Source organism: Pholcus phalangioides, unplaced genomic scaffold (assembly GCF_987345545.1).
Source record: "Pholcus phalangioides strain wild (caught in Gottingen) unplaced genomic scaffold, Ppha-v1.0 ptg000020l_1, whole genome shotgun sequence".
Classification (NCBI taxonomy): Eukaryota; Metazoa; Arthropoda; class Arachnida; order Araneae; family Pholcidae; genus Pholcus; species Pholcus phalangioides.
In genome coordinates this window covers 12387790-12409012 of record NW_028301613.1, presented here as the reverse complement: position 1 = coordinate 12409012, position 21223 = coordinate 12387790, and the positions used below count along the sequence as shown (strand labels likewise).

Genomic DNA, 21223 nt, shown 5'->3' with positions numbered 1-21223 from the left:
GAACTTATTCTGAATATATTTTCATACTTGGGGATTAAAAACAGCTATTTGTAGTAGTTTAGAAAATTTTGGTTAATTTTGTGCCTTAAATGGAAATTTAACCGTAATGTGGAAATTTTTGGCAACAATCAGCGATATACCGTATTTTTTTCGAGGGAATATGGTCACCCCAAGAACAGTAGAGTTGACAATGTTATTTCATGTACGGGGTGGGCAAAAAGTTCTATAGCATATTTAATGAAATCAAGCGGTTCTCACTAAAAAATTATCGTTTCGGAGGGGATTTTTTTATAAATAGAAAAAAGTCTTCAAAATTTCAATCACAGATGGCGTTGTACAACTGAGGTTCGTTGTGGAATCCATCTATGAAAGATCTATTGCGCCATCTACACTGTTTATACCGCTACGTCAATTTTTTACGCCGCCATTTCTGAGTGAAATTTTGTACTATTTAAAGAATCTTCAAACTTTTTCCTTGAAAAAAAAACTATCCTTGTTTTCTCAAAAAACGAGCCGATAGCAGGTATGGTTACCCTAAATGCTTCCATTCTAACGTGCTGCCATCTGTAAAAAATCCATGACACATTTGAAAAATTAATTTTAAGAAAATCAATCAATTTTCTTAAAAAAAATGGGGTGACAAGAAAACTTATCATAGCGCATAATTTTTTTTTAATTGAAAAAAAATCGTTTTAGATTTCAATCACAGATGGCGCTGTATAATAGGAGGGGTCATTTTCATTCAGTTCATAATTCCCTGGTAAATCTGGTGCGTGATCTATACCAGTGTTTCTTAACCTTTTTTTGCCCGTGGCTTCCTTTGAGCCGTATTTTTTTTTCTCGTGGCTCCCCTGTCTTACCCAGAGTTTTCTACTCTCATCTAGAAGCAAGACACTTTATACGCATTGAAATGATTTTTTTCAGTGAATTTATACTGAACGAAAATTTTGCAAAGAAAATTGGCCTCCAGACCAGTAGCCTAGAATTTACTGATCTCCCCGCTAGTCCGAGTTCTATCGGGACCGTCTCAATATCATGGGGCCCCTCCTTAGGCAAAGTGATGCTATGGTAGTCCCATACTTTAGCTGGAAATAAACGGCCTACATACTTCCTATTTATTTTCAAAATTAATTGTACTATACAAAATATCATAAGGTAGGGTCAGTTATGGGCACGAGGCCCCTCACAAGAGTGGGACTGACAGAGCTACAGCCCGGGGCCTAACATTGTTTTCATCATTTTTTTTTTCTTCATACAATAAATTTCTGAAAAATTTAGCCGGGGACTTGAGAAAAACGCCATCCTAGGGAACTTGTTGCAAAATGTAAGCGGTGAGGCCTGGGTGGGTCCATGCTCTAAAGAAGGCCCTAGTTTTATGGGTGGTTTTGTTGGATTCTCTCTCTCACTGTAAGTGTTAGTCACTAATATAAAAACTTTATTTCTTCACACCTTAATTTTTCTTCTCAGCTCTCCAAACCACCTGTCATGGCCCCCTTCTCCATTTTCTTCCGTGGCCCCCTTGAAGTATCCCAGTACCACAAGGGGGCCATATGGCCCCCGGTTGAGAACCACTGATCTATACCATTCATTCCACAGTTTACGTAAGGGGTCATTCAAGTATTACGTCAGCATAGATGGGGGTTTCCGATTTGCTGTTCACAAGAGGGGGAGGGGGTTTGGATGATGTTTAAGTCATCAACCACCCTTTATAAAACAACCACCCTTTATAAAATTATGAAATATTGTTAATGGCATCCTGAACTGCGGTTTATGGGCACCTGAACTAACAATCTCCATATTTGATAAGTATCCTAGAGAGCCACTAGAGTGATCTATAAATGTTTTGTGGATCCTTCTGATCCAGAAATGTGTTTGGGCCGTTTAAGTACTCTCGAATTGTGCCACGCATCATTCAAGTGATCCGTAATTATGCCGCGGATCACTTAAGTAATCTGGGAATGTGCCGGGGGTAACTTGCGTGATGTAGAGCCGCACTGGGGGGGGGGGTCACTTAAGTGCTCTAAAACTGTGCCAACTGTCACTCAATGGATTTCTAAATGTGCCAAGAATTGCTCAAGTGTTCTGGAACTGTAGAACTGTGTCAAGTGATCAAGTGATCTGCGAATGTGCCACTGGTCTACTTGAGTGATCTGAAAATGTGCCACGGGCAGCCTTAATGCTCTAGAATTTTGCCATGGGTCACCTAAGCGATCTGTAAATGTGCCACTTAGTTCACTTTTACAAAATTAGGTTTGAGGGGGCAAACCACTTGGTCCACTTGGCCACGGATTTATCCTTATATGGCTTGGAGGGTGGATCACAATGAATTTCTCGAAAGGAATTTCGAGTTCTTAGCCTTCGAATAGCATTGAAATTAACTGAAATTTATTGTAATAACATGTAAAGGTATTTTCTTTCGAAGAAAATTTTGATTTGAAAAAAATATATTTTTCTCATTTAAAAAAATTACTTTTTGATCGTTTGCCGCCCCCCCCCCGTTCGTACAGTGTCTGGTGGTGCATGGTCGCTCATTTTGGTTCGAACATCCCACGGTTTTCTTACGAGTTGAATGGTGTCACTATCCCGGACGCAACTAGAGTCACCGATTTGGGAATTCTCATTGACGTGCGACTTAGGTTTTCTGAGCATTGTTCAACGGTTGTCAAAAAATCGAATAGAATGCTTGGTCTCAATTTCAAGGTGGTCTCTTCGCGTTCTCCTAAAGTCATTCTTCCACTCTTTCGAGGCTTAGTTGGTGCTGGACGGGAGTATGCCGTAAGGTTTTGGAGCCCATACCTACAGCGGGACATAGAATTGGTTGAAGGGGTGCAGAGAAGAGCTACGCGTATCCTTATTGGCACACGGGGGTTGAGTTATGAAGAGAGACTTCATCTTTTGAATATATTTACATTGGACGAACGCAGGTGTCGAGGAGATATGATCGAAGTGTTCAAAATTTTCAATGGGATGGATAGGACGGACCATGAACTTTTAGTACACCGCCAATCGACTGCTTTTACAAGGGGACACCAGTATCGATTCGTGAGGGACAATGCGAGGTTACGGTCTCGCAAGGAATTTTTCTCCAATAGGGTTGTTAATAAATGGAATAGCTTACCCCCTAAGAGGTAGTAAATTGTAACACAATTGACACGTTCAAAAAGAAATACGATAAACATGTTGGGGTAAATCGAGAAGCTCTGTCCATTCTTAGAAAAAAGGCAACCATAAGTATTCTTTATGGGCATTGTATAATATTTTATCATGTGTATATATATTGTTTATAATGTTTCTAATTGCATTTTTAATTGGGTTGCTGTATTTTTGAAATGTATGACATCCGTATTTTTATGGGCATCTTTTTCTCAGCCACCTCGTTGTGCATTTTGCCTGTTGTGGCGTTGTATTTGTATTTCATTATACTTTAAACATGGGCGGAGATACGGGGGAGGACAATGCCCCCCCCCCTCTCAGTGTCAAAAGTGGAATGGACAGATCTAATGTATATGTGTATATATGAACTGACATCATCATCATCATGCATCCTACCCCAGACTTCCAAGTCTATCTCCGCCTATGCCTTTAAAGTATCATTCACGTGACTAATAACACAATTTTCTCGCCCGCGCGGGGCCGCTGATATCTGGAGAACTAAGAAAATTGAAAAGGCTTCGGTACTTCCTGAGATAATGCAAGTTATACTCAATCAATCATTCTCTCACACTTCAAAATGCCCCCACCCCTCTCGCTACTGTTTTGGGCTACCCCACAGGACAGGGGCAATATCACCAACTGTGTCGCAGTTGTGAGCATTCTTGCATTCTTGCTCACAAGCTGCAATATTTAAGCAAAATTTGGTGATATATATATTGCCCTCCCCCTCCTCCAAAGGGTTCGTAGGAAGCCACGAGTTTATTCCAGGACTTTATAGCTTAGTTGCGGAGGGGTAGGTCTCTTTGAATCATATATTCCTTTCATGCCACCCCCCCCCCTTCATATTCATGGTCTCTCACCCCTCATCCAAGGGTGACCCTCTTACTACTTATCGAATTGATTTTCATTATAGCCACAAACACGGCGCTAGAGTTCTGTGGCTCTTCCCCCTAGCCACCTACCATGGCTCCCCTTCTATTTGATTTGAATTATTATCTCCCTCCCCCCTTTCTTAGAATAGCCTAGGTAGGAAAATGTGTTCAAACTTTTCACAAGTGAGTACCGATAAAAATATTTGAAAATTTTTGCGGACCGGCAGAAATTGGGAGAAATGATTTCCGGGGACCAGTGAAAATTTGAAAAATAATTTTCGGACAGGGAGAAAACGTATGTAGGCGAAACTATTTGCGGACGTGGAAAAATGTCGCAAATGGGAGGAAGCACTTCAGACCGGCAAAAATGCAATAAACGCAGGAAAAATAATATCCGGACCGGAAATAAAGACGTGAATAGGAGGAATAATAATCCTGACCGGTAAAAATTACATAAAAAGGAAAAACTATTTGCGTACCGGCCCCAAAAATACGAAATCAGGAAAAATTATTTGCGGACCGGCGAGAGAGAGAGAGAGAAAAAATACACTGCCCTGAGGTGCAAAGGGTTGAGGAACACCGATTATGACATGTTTGCACACAATATTTTCACGTCAATTTCTACCACGCCATAATCTTGGTCGCCATAATCGCCTCGATGTTGATTGACCGAAGTTGATTTATTGGTGAAATTGCCGCTGTAGACAAAATTGACAACTGGTGGTGGGAAATGAACGACTATTTACAGGCAGCAGGTGAACGAATGTCTTGTAACAATTATCGTAATATAATACATAGTCTCTACTACAAAAATTTATCCTTTATATATTTTTTAACCTAAGAGCGTCTCGTTGTTCAATCTGAAGTATGTAAATCCTTTGTATGATAAGTAAGCGCCTTGGTCGACCGATAGTAGAGAAGCGTCGATATATTCCGGTACGATTTCCTGGATGCTTATCGCTTGCGGATATCCGGCGCTGGCATTCAGCTTTGACTGACTACCGCATTTCCAAAAGCTACCGTAAAACATTGATGTCGGACTTGAATCCATCAAGTTTTATTGAAATGCGCGTCTTTTCCGTTCGCGCGAATTCGATTTTCAAATGAGTCACCCTTAAATCCGTTAAATGAGTTTTTGCATGCTAGAGGGTGCTGAGTTCACCCTTCGACCGCTCCTTCTTTTTTGTACGCGGAGGTGTCAAAAACTGAAGAAGTAGCTAGTTGCGTACCTATTCTACACCGCAATGACATTTGGGTACTCAAGGCGCATGTTTTTCAAACACTGTATGGTCAGACATGGCCTGGTATCTGTCAACACCACATATAGAAGAAGGCTTCCGCACGAAGCTCGTGACGTCACTGAAGAAGGCCGTCTCCCCTATAGCCATACTACAAAAAAGGGTAAAGATGGCGCACGAGTCGGCCTGCTATATTCAATGGCTATAGGTGAGATGATCTTCAGTAACGTCACGAGCTTCGTGCGGTGGCCTTCTACAGTTGGCATTGGCTCTGTCCCGTAGGGGATGTAAGCTGCACCTCCTAGAGACAGAAGGCCTCCGCACGGGTTGCAAAGTTCATCTGCAACGCTATGAGAGTAGTCCGATAATATTAACCAGCAAGTTTGCCGCAATTTTGAACCACAGCATCCTATATTTCGTTTCCTCTTATTTTGGTGTAGAATTTCCGGATTGGCTGACAAATACCGAACGGTGATCGGATGTGGTGCATAGAAATCAATCAGCATGCAATTGTTTTTATTTTTCCGGTCCGCAAATTGTTTTCCCTATTTGTTTACTTTTTGCCGATTCGTTAATTATTACTTATCTTTGTCGTCATTACAGTATTCAACTTTATTAGTTATTGTTTTTCTCCTGCCGGTCCGCAAACTATTTTCTTTTTACTTTGACCAGCCTGCAAGTTATTATTCATCTTTTGTTATTATTTATTATATTTTTTATTAGTCCTATTTATTTATCTTTTGTCGGTCCGCAAATTTTTCTGCTATGCATTTATTTTTATCGGGACACAAATTATTTTCCTATTATCTATTTATATTTTGATGCTTCACAAATTATATTTATACTTATTTATATTTGCCGGTCCACAAATCACCTATTTCGCTGGTCCGCAAATTGCTTTTTCCTATTTACTGTATTTATGTTTTCCCGATCCGCAGATTATTATTTCCATTCATTTATATTCTGCCAGTCTGCAAATTATTTTCTGGATTTATTAATTTTTTGCTGGTCCGCAAATTATTTCTTCCATCTTCGCAGGTCCGCATGTGTTGAAAAGGTTGAAGAGAGCATTTTTTTACGTGATTGCAAAAAGGTGAACGCTGCTCTATAAAATCAAATAAACTCTACTGCTTTCAACGAACAAGCTGTAGCATCTTGAAGGGTGGGCCGACGAAACCCAGTCGTAAGCGGGCCTCAAATTATTGCAGTTTTTTTATTTTAAATTTACCCATTTACAGCATTTGGATACAAAATAATAATTGTCTGAATCGGGCTCAAGGGCCCGCTCAAGTTCGTGAAGGCGGCCCTGCAACTGTGACTTATTTCTCAGTTGAGACATCCGTGACATTATTTAAGTGCATTAATTTATCGAAAGCAAACAAGCGTAAAAATTACCTGTTCGAAGCTCAGCTGAATATGGTTAGCTGACTGCAGCGCCGTCTATCGGTGGCATTATTTAAGTATATTTAAGATTGATCGCAATTGAAATTTCAATTGGTGCCCCGTCAAATATCGCTGCATGCAACTCTTGATATCGCCGATCTCCCCATTAAAAATGTATCGCCTTCCGGGAGAGCAACAGACTTACAAATCTTCAATAACTACACTTCACTCACATTTTTAAAAAGAGATGGCAGTGTAACAATCATCACACAGAAACAACGCGGACACGCACCTTCCAACATGTACCAATTCGTTAGAAGTTCCGTAAAGGAATGTGGACGAGGTGCGTGTGTGGTTTAGTAGCAGCTCTTGATAGCGTTTACGTCGATAATTGATATACATGGTTGTCGATTTGAGCCCGAGACGACTACACCATACATGCTCAACCCATAACCCGTGGGTCGAATGTGGCTCTCGGAATCATCTTTTGTTGCCCGTGACCCCGAACCTAATTTTTTTCTCGGACCCTCGACACCTTCTCGGATCACTTGAATGACCCACGGCATATTTGAAGATGATTTGGCTTACCTGCGTCACAGTTCCAGAGCACTTAAGCGGCCTGCGGGACTTTTCCGGATCAATTCCTCGGACTACGCCATGGGTGCTCAAACTTTAGGAGAGAGAAGCTACTTCATTATTGGTTTGAAAATGTGTGGAGGGCCACTGAAAGGATTTGGGACAGTCGCACTGGTCAGTTAAGTGTTTTGTAATTCTCGGGAATATGCCGTTGGACACTTGAGTGATCTTCAACTATGCCGCAGTGAAGTGAAAAAGTCAGCGCGGGCCGCTTAAGTGATCTGGAACTGTGTCGCAGATCACCTAAGTGATAGCCCCACATCCTGCAGCAGGGCCCCTTGGGTGGGATCTTTCGCGGTCCCCTCACCCCCGCTAAACTTTTCACGCGAGCCCCACTATAGTGAATTTATAGCGTGAAAAGACAAAAATGATCGTTCCGGGCCCCCGTATCGGAGCAGTGCCATCCCTGCCGTCATGGGTGCTCATGCTGTAAATATGACGCTGGTCACTTAAATGATCTGTAACTGTGCCGCTGGCCACTCAAGTGATCTTTAAATGTGCCGTGGGTAACTTTCGTGATCTGAAAATCTGCCGTGGGCCGCTTGAGTCACCTGGAACTGTGCCGCGGGTAACTAAAGTGATGTGGAATAACACCGTAGATCATTCAGTGATCAGTAGATGTGTCACGAGCCACTTAAGTGATCTTGAAATGTGCCGCGGTTCACTTAAATGATGCTGATTTATACCGCAGGTCACTTAATTGATCCGTGAGACGTGACAGCGGCCGCTTAAGTACTCTGGAACTGTGCCGTGGGCCACTCAAATCATCAGCAAATGTATCGCTTAATTCATTTTTTACAAAATTAGTTTTGAGTTAACGGGCCACATCAGATGACTTCGAGGGCCAAATCTGTGTTGACCACCTGCTTATATCTCTTCGTTGAGACAGAGCGACGGGCCATGCTCTAGTCAGGAGTTTGAGCATGTATGGGGCTACATTGTAGGCCTATGGTCTATCTCAATAGATGGCAGCACAGTGTAGCGTAACTTCATGCGGACGTTTGTCGAATATCGTGATAGGTTGTTACAAATACACACGAATAAAGATACATACTAAAAGTGTAAACTTTTATTCAGCCAATCAGAACGTCACAATCGATGGTTTCATCTGCGCAATCATCGCACGCGATACGAAATTCGAAGGCACGCGTGTCATTCCAGTCATTGGCATTGGATTGGTCACTTGGCATCAAACGTCCTCGAGCAGCGTAACACGTCGGCAGTTCGATTCAAAAACACGGGACATGCAACACAACCACAAAAAAAGATCAATATTTCTCGGCGTCCGCCAACGTCCTTCGCCCCGGGACGAACAAAGAGACAGTGTCCGCTGATTAAAAAAAATCCACGCAAGAAGGTGGACCAATCGTCGAACCCTGGTCCGCTCGCCAAACTCTCACCGAACTCGGTTCGAGACCAGGCGTCGCCGAGCCCGACCAAGTTCGGCCGATTTGGTTGTCGCGTCGGTGTCGTCTCTCTTCTGTTCCATCACCGTCAGGTGGCAGCACTTGTGGAAGACGAGCGCCCTGTGCGTGACGCACTGGGCGAAAGTCCGCATCAGCTTCTCGGACGAGTCCTTGACCGGATCGCGTCCGCTGGGCATCGACGCGTACCTCGGCCGCAATCCGGCGATCTTCTTGTTGTGGGCGCGGTTGTAGTTCCTGGAGAGGACGCGGGCCGCGTAGAACTTGGCGAAGCAGTGGTAACCCTTGTCGCCGGCTAATTGGCCGAGCATGCAGCATGTCGTCTCTTTGCTCCTCGTGGCTCCTGCAAATGAACGGACACTCTTCAGCTTACGAATTCAGAAAAAAAATAAAAGCCATAGAATTGGTCACCAGAGGCGTATGTACGCGAGCGGGCTATATATAGCCCAGGGCGGCAAATTAGTGGAATGAATGTGACATGCGAGGTGGTATGCGAGAAAGGTGACAAAACCATTAATACGCCTTTGCCCAGAGAGCGAGAATCGGGTCGGTGAGCGATTAATAGAGTGACCTCTGTAGGTTGAAAGCATCGGAGTGACTTAGGTAGGGTGAAAGCATGTGAATGACAGCATGCATGTGACCTAGTTAGGGTGAAAGCATGTGAAGGACAGCATGTGTGTGACCTAGTTAGGGTGAAAGCATGCCAGTGGCTTAGAGAATGTGTAAACATGTGAGAAACAAGCAAAAAGAGGGGCCATGTCAAGGTGTGACCAAAAGAGTAACGTAGAAAGTGGGCAAGAATGTGAGTAACCTAGAAAGTGGGCAGGAATGTGAGTAACCTAGAAAGTGGGCAGGAATGTGAGTAACCCAGAAAGTGGGCAGGAATGTGAGTAACCTAGAAAGTGTGCAAGAATGCGAGTGACTTAGAATTAGAGAATGTGCAGGCCCGAGAGTGACTTGGAGATTGTGCAAGCATGTGAATGACTTAGAGGGTCTGTAAGCATGTGAGTGAACAAAAGAAGGACCGTGCTAGTGTATAGCCAAAAGAGTGACCAGGTCAATGTGTTACCAAAAGAGGGACTTCGAAAGGTGTGCAAGAATGTGACTGACCTAGAGAGTGTGAAAACATGTGAGTGACTTAGAGAGTGTGAAAACATGTGAGTGACCTAGAGAGTGTGAAAACATGTGAGTGACCCAGAGTGTAAGCAAGCATGTAAGTGACCCAGAGTGTAAGCAAGCATGTAAGTGACCCAGAGTGTAAGCAAGCATGTAAGTGACCCAGAGTGTAAGCAAGCATGTAAGTGACCCAGAGTGTAAGCAAGCATGTAAGTGACCCAGAGTGTAAGCAAGCATGTAAGTGACCCAGAGTGTAAGCAAGCATGTAAGTGACCCAGAGTGTAAGCAAGCATGTAAGTGACCCAGAGTGTAAGCAAGCATGTAAGTGACCCAGAGTGTAAGCAAGCATGTAAGTACGCCATACATTGTGAAGGCATGTATGCGGCAGAAACAGTGTGCAAGCATTTTAATGACAAAAGAGTGACCTAGAGAGAGTGTGTGTAAGCATGGGAGTCATCGGAGTCACTTAGTGAACGAGTGATAAAAAGTGTGACCATAGTGAAATGGTGGCAAAATTAGTCGGGGGGGGGGGGGCGGATCTGCGTCAAACTCACCTGTCCGGATGGGGAGCTGCCGAGTGAAGACGGATCCCATGTAATGTCCGGGTTCATCAACTTCACCGCTGCCCTCAGACATCTGGAGCTCCCCTCGGTCGCCATTGATGAAGGCCCGCTCATTCTTGTCCATGCTCTTGAGATAATCTGAATCAACAAAATTGACAATCATTTCCATGGAATATCGACATCACAGACAGAAACATTTCAATATACCAGTCGTATACACCGACGAGCCACCAGGCTGTGAAGTCGTCTTAGCAGTGCTCTTCATTGTTCGCAGTGAACACAGCGCATCGGCGCGGCAAATCACCCATCTATTGTATTATCTGTTCTACTGTAGTCTCGATTGTTGCTCTTTGGTGCATATGTATGATGCAGGGTGTCCCGTAAAGGGCAATTCAAAGTTGGAAAATTCACCAACCAACAGTTCATCGACGGAAAATTCACACCTGGGAAAATTTACCGACTAACAGCTCACCGACAACAGGCCTGCGAGCATATAGACCAATACGACGTATCTCCCAAACGTCTGTACACGGTTTGCCTTGAAACTGTGGTACCCGTGGCTGCAGATGGCTGACGAGACAGGTCGGATGCTGTGCTCCGTCTGCTTCTTTTGGCAGTTACTGCCAAATACCGGTCTTCATTCGGCGTTGTAACTCGGGGGCGACCTGTACTGTAACGTCTACTGACATTTCCGCTATATTGGAATCGTTGCCAAAGCCTAGAGGCGGCACTTGGGCAATTCCAAGTTCCTCGGATACTTCCATCTGAGTACGCCCACATTCCAGGCGGCCGATAATTCTACCACGTAAAAAATCATCCACATGCGTCCTCTGTGTCATACCTATTCACTTATGGCACTGAGTGCCTTACAGAACTCTTGTGAACAATTTCACTTCTTTGCCACCATTCCTTATATACCCCCCCCCCTTACACTCTCGTCATTGTGCCGTACTATTGGCATCATCTGGTGGCTTCCTGAAATTTGCATATCATTCTTGCAGATGTGTGTGATAATCCTACAGGTGAAATTTTTACTTTAGATTTCGATTTCCGTGTGATTCTAAATTATCCTTAATTTATGGACATGAGTGTATATCAAGGAAACATTTATTTTCTAGATATTATGCTGAGGTGAACTCGGAAAGGTGCCTCGGCGAACTCCTTATTTCACGCACTGTGGTGTGAGGCGCTGAAGTAGAGACATTAGTACCCTCTCTTAACTTCAGGAAATGGCCCCCCAGGTTTTCTTGATATCTTGGGCTGAGAAAAAGCCATCTATCTCTCTCTAAACCGTCCCACCTGGGGCCCATTTCCTGAAGTTAAGAGAGGCTACTAATGTCTCTACTTCAGCGCCTCACGCCACAGTGCGTGAAATAAGGAAGGCAGGATCGTGTCTCCAGTGGTGTAGATGGTAGCATGCTTCTTACCCGGTACGCAAGAGGGCCTGGGTTCGAATCCCGGCGGAGACAAGATTACTTTTCTTTCCGAGTTCACCTCAGCATAATATCCAGAAAATAAATGTTTACTTGAAAATCTTGATGACTTATGAAACCACACACCATTTACGTACAAGTTTTCAACTTCTGCAGACATTAAAGTCCACATTGAGTAAACAAACGTCATTTGAAAACTGTTGTAATTGAAAGTGTTTTTCTTAAGTCAATGGTTGAAAATATATCCGCTGTCCAAACATTTTGGGACAGCCTGTAGTCTACAATCATTGTTAGAGCTCCTCTCTCTAGCTCTTCTCGGCACAGAGGATCCGTGAAGCGCAAAAGATTAAAAACCCCTGGATTTAGAGTCACGAGGCCTACATTATCTCGTGGCATCATTTATCATTTTTAAAATATCCCAGGTTCCGAACTAACCCAGAGAACTACCGGGCTATACATCCGAGATTTCCGGGCCTCACACTTCCCAACCAGGGCATCACATTACTTGATAGAAGAGTCGAAGCTCATGTGCACGGAATGGCCTTCGATCGAATACATTCGTACGCACACGCATCTTCACATCCTTGAGACCGACTGAATCATAGCCTTGACCTTCAAAAACAGAGAAAAAGTGATTGATGATGGCTGTGCTCGGCTCGGCTCCGAGACGAGTTACGACATCAGCAACATCGCGTTAAACAAGAAAAAAAAACAAAAACCGTCATACACACACCTGGTCACGTACCACGGTCATTAATATTCCGGTGGTCATTCTCTTCTTTCCCATTCTCAGTGAAGGTGGAACGATTATACTGTAGCATATCGTGGAATTTTGAATATAAATTGCCTTTTATATGAGATGAATGCAATTTATTTGGTCATGTTATCATGATGTCCATCTATTTGCACGGGTGTAGAGCAGTGTTGTTTAACACGCGGTTCGTGGATCCCAAGGGGGTCCGTGAGTACTCTATGAGGAGTCCGGGGGATCATTTTCATTTGCAGGAAGGGCATTTAGTGCTGTGAAATTGTGATTTATCACTTCAGTTTTTTTATGATACGCAAATTATAAGAAAACATTACATTTTGGATTTCATTGGAGGGAGGGAGGCGTGGGAATCAACACCTTCGCTACAGGGTATCTGCATTTATAGGGATTCCCACATATTTTGAGGAGGCTCGCAACTTTGTTTTAGGAAACCGTTTTTCAGATGCTCGCGATCTTCCAGAAAAAAACCCTTTTAACATGCTCGTGATCTTCCTAAGGAAACCCTTTTTCGGACACTAGCGATCTTTCTAAGAAAACATCTTTTTGAAGCTCGCGATCTTTTTTTTTTTTTTAAAGTTTTAACACGATCTTTCAAGAAAATTCTTTTAGGGGATGCAGTTTTACGGGAAAACCCCTGCAAGAGATACTCGCAACCTGTTCGGATACGCTTTGAAGATACTCGTGATCTTTCGCTGTTACTTTTGGAGACGCTCTCAAGACGCTCATAATATGTTCAGAAATTATTTGGGCTGTATATGAGAGAATTTTGTGGATAACTTCTGTCAGGGGATACACAATCTTTTCAGTCGCGGGTCAGATACGCGGTATTTCTGACGCTCACGGGCCAGAAATTTGTATATACAGGGTGACCCTTTATTTTACGGGACATTCCCGTAATTTTGGGCGTCCCAACTTCTTCATAAAAAATGTCCCGTTTTTTTTCTTTATTTTCAGGGAGATCCACTTGAATAATTTTTTAAATGAAGAATATTTTCATGAATTATTAGGGTAATTATTCATGATTAGATTAATTATCATAATATATCTAAGTTAACGCCTTTGACAATTCCACCACATTCTACACGGGTTTTTTTTTTCTAACATGGAAATATTTAGCTGTTCTTAATTAATATTCGGATGCCGATTCCAGATGTGACCTTAAAAATGGCCAACACGTGTAGATGTTTTTGTTATTTGGTATTTAATTTTGAATCTTTCAAAATTTACATATTTAGGCTATACGTGCGAAATGATACTAGATAATCATATTTCTCTATTTTTTGAAATCCAAAACTTGGGGAATGGCAACATGGATTTTATCTCTAATTGCAAACGGTTTTATTAATTGGAAGAGAAACACAGGCTTCATGGTTATGCACAACCCTTTAATCAAACAAAAAACGGAGCTAATGTCGCAGTGCCCTTTAATGTTCCAAAATAAGTTTTAATATTAAATATTGAGACTGTTCAGAGATGTACGCTAGGGGAAGGGGGGGATATGGGGGGCGCGTGCCCCCCCCCCCAACCATTAATCAGAAATTGAAAATATTCTTTAACTTTTGGTAAAAATAAATAAAATATCAAAAGCCCAAATACGGAAGACAAAATATCAGCTATTTTAATCAATATCTGTTAACGTTTTTGGAAGGTTAACTACTAAAATTTATCTGGAAAAAAATCCTTGTGAACCCCTCCCCAAACTTTTTGTGACCCCCCCCCCCTCCTAAGAAGATCATGCGTAAGGGGGCTGATGGAAAATATCAGGAAGGCTATATGGACAAATATTGCCCAGGTTTGTCGCACCTACAAGAACAGTTTTCCGAAACTAAATGAGACAAAACTAAAAGAAGTACTTGTAAAGAGTCCTCAAATAAGGAAACTATCGATTGATTTGGTTTTCGCGTAGAACTCTCCGCACGGTTGTCATTCACCTCTGCAATGTAGGGGTTTTTAAGGAACCACAAAGAGGAAAATTACCAACAGCTTGTTTAAGACCTGCTCCGTTCATTTTTCTTTTTTTGCAAAAACAGACGCCAAATACAAAACAAAACCACATGGAAAAGACAAGACATGAACATATTTAACCATATTGCGGCCCAAGGGACGCTACATCCTTCCAGGCATCCCTATGTATTAAATCAGTGGTTCCCAACCTTTTTTCCCTCCCGCACACCGCTTAGATAATATATTTTTTATGTACGGAAATTCAGGTTCGTTTTCCTCTGTAATTGATTATATTAAATATCCGATAATTAATTTCTATCAATTCTTTTACTTATTGTTTAATGTCTTTTCGGCCATGGCGAATTCATTTTTTGTTTTTTAAATTCAAAAACGAAACTAAAACAACGTTACCATTTTTTAACATTTGGAAACAAAGATTCATTGAAAATCATATAAGCCTGCTGGAAGGATCACACTTGGGGCTACATAGTGCATGTAATATATGTGTGTGTGTTTTGTGTTACTTATGTTTTTATTTGTATATTGTATTATATATTTGTATACTGTATTATGTATTTGTATATTGTATTGTGTATTTGTATATTGTATTGTGTATTTGTATATTGTATTATATATTTGTATATTGTATTATATATTTGTATATTGTAGTTTGTTGTTTGTTAGTTTAAAAAATATATATAGTTCGCCTTTTATTGTATCCAGCCGCAACAACTGCAAATTAATGTTTCTTTGACACTCGACTGAATTTTTTGACGTTTTCCCCTGAGTCATGTGTATTCACGACAGCATCAGATCTAAGCATAACATGCTAATAACCAATGTAAACAAACCACAAAATAGTTTAGGCAAATAATGTAATTTTTTCTCAACCGATATGATACGATCGCTAATCGAAAAAGAAACGTTTGCAACGCAAAATCCGTATGACGCATTGTGTTAATAAATGAATTGTACGAATGAATTGTAATTTTTGTACGAACACAGAGCAGGGTATTGAATGACTCCAGGAAGATGTTCTTATTATTTTCCCATCATATATAACCTAGAAGGGGTCAGTGACGAACAAGGGAAAAGGTTCCACCAAGATATTCGAACTATTGAGGGAGCGGGTGAAACCCTTCAACGATGAGCGATTACTGTTTGTTTTTGCTGAAAGAAGGGAAAGAAATGAGTTATTTTTATAAAATACTAGAAAAATGCGAATAAATTTCGTTTTGCGTGTATGCATGTGCACTCTATGGATATTATGTGTATGTGTATGAAGAAAAACAACTTTTTTTCGCTATTTCAGACAGTTGAATCCCGTTAGAACGAACTCCAAGAGACCGGAGAAATCACTTCGTCATGACGAAATTCCGTTATAAAGGAATTCCAGGTTTTTGCATTGTTCCTATTATATAAACTTATCTGAGGGATTAGAAAAGTGTTCGTTAGAACGAGATTTTCGCTATAACGGTATTCCTTAAAACGGGATTCGTCTGTACGCAACGATCCGTCGATATGATAAAATAACCGTCTCAATGAATGTAATATAATTTGTTATTAGGAATGCGCCAATTATCTCCATTTTAAGATGTGTAAGTTTTTCATTGCATTCCAAAAAGTGACCATCATGCATGCAGAAAAAACTGTACTGATGGAGATATTTTACATTAATGTTTGAATTCGGCTCCCCGAAATTAGTCTAAAAAACCTTTTTCACTCATGTTATAAAAAAACGTTTAAAATTGTTGACCAGTGTCATTTTTTGCTTTAATTGGCAAGTTTACTTTGTCCTAGAAAACTTTTTTGGCTGTATTTGGTTATGTTACTGGGATTTAACATTTTTTTTTTTTTTTTTTTTTTGGCAGTAATTGGTGATCTTACATGCATTTGACGATTTTTTGCGACAACTAGTGATATCCCGTATGGATCCTGATTTCCCGTATTTTCATGAAGGAAATATGGTCAGCCAGGAATGTTATCGTATTGTATGTATAGATAATTTTCCACCGGATCGCCTTTTTGCTGGCCGGAGGGAGCTTCTTGGTGGGCAGCATAGGAGGCTGTGTGGCACCCCGTGACTTATATAATTCTTTTTGTCGTGTACAGGGTGATTCAGAAAAGATGGGAAAAACTTTAAGAGGTGATAGTACACATCAGTACAAACAATTGGCGTCAAAGAATGCATGGCCTAACATGAAACGGCCGCTCAGCAAACGTTAAAACGGCATTTCTGTTGAAATTTATCAGGAGAAAAAGAACACCATGCATGCAAATGTAACCCGGGGAAGGAGAATAAACCATATGCAAATCTGCGTCACATCGCATGAGACCGGGAAACAAGAAATGATGCCGTTTCGCACAGCTGCCGATGCAAGCGCGCACCTGTTTTCGGATTGGACAACCGCCTGTGGCAAAAACGCTCGCCGTACATTCATGCTGCCTCTGTGGTACTTTCGTTTGTGGCTCCGCAAATGAAATGCATGTCTGCTTTTTCAGCATTAACAACATGCGCCATTATCCCGTACGTTTCAACTGTTAGAATGGTTGCACGCTGTAATAACTGCACAGGGCTGGCGCCCGCGCCTTTTATTCGTTGTGACACAGATCTGCATACGGTATCTTCTTCTTCTTCTTCTTCCCCAGGTTACATTTGCATGCATGGTGTTCTTTTTCTCCTGATAAATTTCAACAGGAATGCCGTTTTAACGTTTGCGGAGCGTCCGTTTCGAAACGCGATAGCGCATTTGCGTTTCATGTTAGATCATGCATTTTTTTATGGCAATTGTTTGTATTGGTGTGTACTATCCCCCTTTTAAAGTTTTTTCCCATCTTTTCTGAATCACCCTGTATACAAAACGTGTTTGATTTTTTTTACATATTTATTTTGCTATTATATATATGCTTTTTTTATATCATATTTTATGTTGTATAAGTTTGTTGCTACCCATTGTTAATGGATCTGCTTCCCAAACAATAAAAAAACTGTGATTGAAGGACTTATTAATCAATGAGACTTACCATCAAAGTATCGATACTTGACTCTTTGATGAAACCCATCATCCGAAGACATGACTCCCACGAATGCCACCATCAACACCCACACAAACATCGTCGATTTATCAAAAACAATTCTACAAACCACAACAACGAAGAAGAACGATCATCCGCAATGAACGAACGCCTATCTCACATATGATCCGATCCCGCGCTGCTCCTTTAGTTTCGATCTCCCGAACGCACACAAACAAAACAATAAACAATCCGACTATGAAGACCGCGTCCTTCACAGCCAATCAGATCACAGTCATTTCCCACCACCTTTTTTATTATTTACTTCTGTCAGCGCCATCTGGCGTCGATTGTTTTTCTTTTTTTCCCCCGCCTTATCTCTCGAGTTTTATTTTAATTTCGCTGATGGGTGTTTTCTTTTCGGAAATATTTCTCTTTTGAAACATTGAAGAAAATATTTTGTTTTCAAAAACAACTGTTAAAACTGTTGAGAAAAACAACCTGTTATGTATTTATTGGTTTCGATTGCCAACATCGTGTAAGGTATAAGCAGATTTTATTGGTGTTCGTGTTTTTCATGAATGAATTTCCGATCGAGTAAGCGGTTCGTAAGTCGCTCGCTCACGCGTCCCGATGACAGAAGGGGTCAAGTATCGATTCCGACCTACGATTCGCCGACGTTTGCCAAAACGTGGTCTAGTCGAGTCGATAGACAGAATAAGCAACTCACCTTCCCGAGAGATAGAGCTAAAGGAACGTGTGCTTTTGATAGCGATCCGATCCCGCGTTGTTTGTTATTGATCCGAAAAGTTCTTTTGCGACAGGAGATTGATTGTTGGTGAAATTTCATCGAGGATTCTGGGAATGTGTTTGTTGTGTGTAGTGTCTTGTTCTGGAATTCTGTTTTGTTGTTTTGCAGGAGAAGAACTTTCCGCGATACCTCTTTTCTATTGCATCAAAATCTATTGGCTTTCAGAGATTGTTCTGAAAGCAAATATTTTGTAAAAATAGATGTCCTGAGAAAATTTTTGGCTTGTACGAACGGGATAAGAGAGAGGTTGGACCGCTCAACGGTCGTGTGGTCATAGTGGCGAATCCACATCCCCCGAGTTGCTAACTTCGAGGTTGAAATACCAGCTGATCTTCACATTGAAAAGTCTCGCCAAAGAAAGGAGCGGTACAAATACAAATCATTACACTTCACTGCTAAGTTGAAATATAGATAGCAGCACTGGGGGTGACACACGAGACAGTTGACTAACTTGTGTGTGAGTTGTGCTCGGTTGGAAAGAAAGGAAGAGCATCCAAAAAACAATCGCTTCATCACATTTGTGCAAACCACAATTTTTTATCATCGTTTGTTATTGGGGCGCGGTATCCCAGGTCGATAAGATACTCTCCTAAAGTACCAAAGGATGTTAGAGGAGTTCGATACCCGGTTCGTCCTTGTCAGAAAACTTTCCTGACACAGAGGTACAACAGAAACGGTGACATGACCGCACAAAAAATTGCTACCACAGGGAGTCCCCCATCAAGGGGTTAGCGCACCGACCCCGCAATGAGTATAAAAAACAAACCTGCCGTTCGGAATCGGCAGTAAATTGTAGGTCCCGGTCTAATTAGCCCTCGTGTACATAAAATGACCGTGATGCGACAAAAATGATCATTTGTTATTTTTTATTGTTTCAAAGAGCTTTTGACGAACCCCGTAGTGCAGTTAGAAATCAAATCAGTCGCCACTTCATTGGTTTGGAAGCGAGTCGCGAGCCACTGGTCACTTATGAGCTCTGGAACTGCGTCGCGGATTACTTAAGTGATCTATAAATCTGTGTTCAGATGACAAAATGTTGCAGGTCACTTTCCCCAAAAAAATTGAGTTGTTCGCATACCGGAGTGTCTCGTACGTTAAACTTTTGGAAAAGGTGTCAAAGTTTCATCTTTAAGTTTCAGTTCATGAGGAAACAGCGGAGGCAAATTGAATGTATCAAAATTCCACGGCGCATCGCATTGTTAGCAAAATACTATTTACAAATTTGCCATCGGGAAATTTTAAAAAAGTGACTTGTAGCATTTGCATTTCTGTGCTGCTGATCACCTAACAGAATGTGTAGGGGGGGGGGTTTGTTTTACTCTGTTGAAGCTTAAGAATAAATAGTTTTTGTTCATATTCACTATAGCTGGTGCTAGTTTGGCACTCTGCCTGGACCGAGGAGGGGGGGGAGTATATTCACCCTTTCACTTACTTTGACCACTCATTAATGTTTAGAGGGGCTCTTAAGAGACATGAAAATGGGCCCTGGGCACGCGGGTATGTAGAACGTAAATATGTCGCTGGTCACTTGAGTCATGTGGAACTGCACCGCGTGTCACTGAAATGGTCTGTAAATGTGCCGCGGCTCCCTTAAGGCCCGTATTCACCGACATGGTTTAAACTGTAGTCAAAATTTTTGGATAAGACATAAACAGTTTGGTTAAAAACCTGAATTTAACCAATCCGTGACGATCTCTTATCAAAAAATTGTGACTGTAGTTTAAACCATGTCGGTGAATACCGCCCTAAGTGATCTGATAACGATCTATAGAAATGCCTCTGAATTCAATTTTACATAATTGGGTTGGAGGTCGCGGACCACATCAGATTACTCCGAGGTACACATTTTGCCAGCGGGCCACGGGTTGAGACATCGCTGTCCTCATGTAATCATTTGAGCGCTGATTCCGACTCCTGCTTAAAAGGAGGGGAAGGAGAAAGACGATGTCGACGGTGTCGTGACATTGAAGACCAAAATATCGCTCCTAACGAGAATCTCAGACGGCGTCTCTTCGAACGCCATGAAAGACATCGCCTTGTCTCTGAGAAAAGAAAATATATATTCTTCTATTGCTCAATAGATATCACATTCAACGACAGTGACAAGAAGAAGAAGAAGAAGAGCTAGTAATATAAATAGGGCTGTCACAAGACGCAGCTGGTCAAGATCTCATTTTCGGAAACGTCGCGACATCTCTAGGATTAGTGCGTACTCGGATTACATGGCGCGATGGAAACGGATCTGTGTCGCGTCCCCGTGTTGTCATTTAGGTATTAGCAGAAAGAAAGACATCATTTGCGATGGGTGTGCCCTCCTTCATCCCTCAAGACAGAAAGATCGGATAGTGTTTCAAGGAAACCATTCGGTGGGTTCTTGGAATCGCCGTCGTCGACGGTGGTGGCCCCGAATTATCTACAATTATAGACGCGCGTGTGTGTGAACATGGTTTTCCTAATAGTTTAAAACGCAGTTAAGTACCACGCAGATGCTGAAGCGTGAGACGCGGGGGTGGCTCGAGATGCAATATTGTGAAAGATGACCCAGGCAAGCACATTAGTTTCAATTATCGTACAATCTGGGCCGTTTTAACGCGTGGGCCCCACCCCAAGCATAGTCAGGAGAGGGATTTACGGAAAATTCACCGAAAACAATTCATCGCCGCGCAGTTTACTGATAGGAAAATTCATCGACAAACAATTTTCACCGATGGAAAAATTCGCCGACAAGTTTACCGTCACGAAATTCACCTATTGGAAAATCCACAGCTAGGAAAATTCGTTGACAAACAATTCACCGACGGACAATTCATGTCTTCCATTGTATTTCTGGCTCCTGGGAGGGATGATTGCTCCCCCCCCCCACCCG

The 21223-nt window shown here is 41.9% G+C and overlaps 1 protein-coding gene across 1 annotated transcript; it reads right to left on the bottom strand.

The window, feature by feature from the left end:
* Positions 1 to 8336: 8336 nt before the first annotated feature.
* Positions 8337 to 17831, bottom strand: LOC149070984 (uncharacterized). Its single transcript, XM_089248409.1, has 3 exons — positions 17556 to 17831; positions 10377 to 10523; positions 8337 to 9049 (listed from the first exon to the last, which is right to left on the bottom strand). Exons 1-3 carry the CDS (start codon positions 17644 to 17646, stop codon positions 8679 to 8681), a joined length of 609 nt encoding a protein of 202 aa, XP_089104535.1. The 5' UTR covers positions 17647 to 17831; the 3' UTR covers positions 8337 to 8678.
* Between the last annotated feature and the right edge of the window lie 3392 nt (positions 17832 to 21223).

What these genes read in the sequence shown, in the direction of transcription:
- LOC149070984 (XM_089248409.1), bottom strand. Translation starts at nt 17,646, where the DNA reads ATGTTTGTGTGGGTGTTGATGGTGGCATTCGTGGGAGTCATGTCTTCG. An exon ending in CAAGTATCGATACTTTGATG is followed by an intron (nt 10,524 to 17,555) that starts GTAAGTCTCATT and finishes TTGTTGATTCAG; the next exon opens with ATTATCTCAAGAGCATGGAC. An exon ending in GCAGCTCCCCATCCGGACAG is followed by an intron (nt 9,050 to 10,376) that starts GTGAGTTTGACG and finishes GTTCATTTGCAG; the next exon opens with GAGCCACGAGGAGCAAAGAG.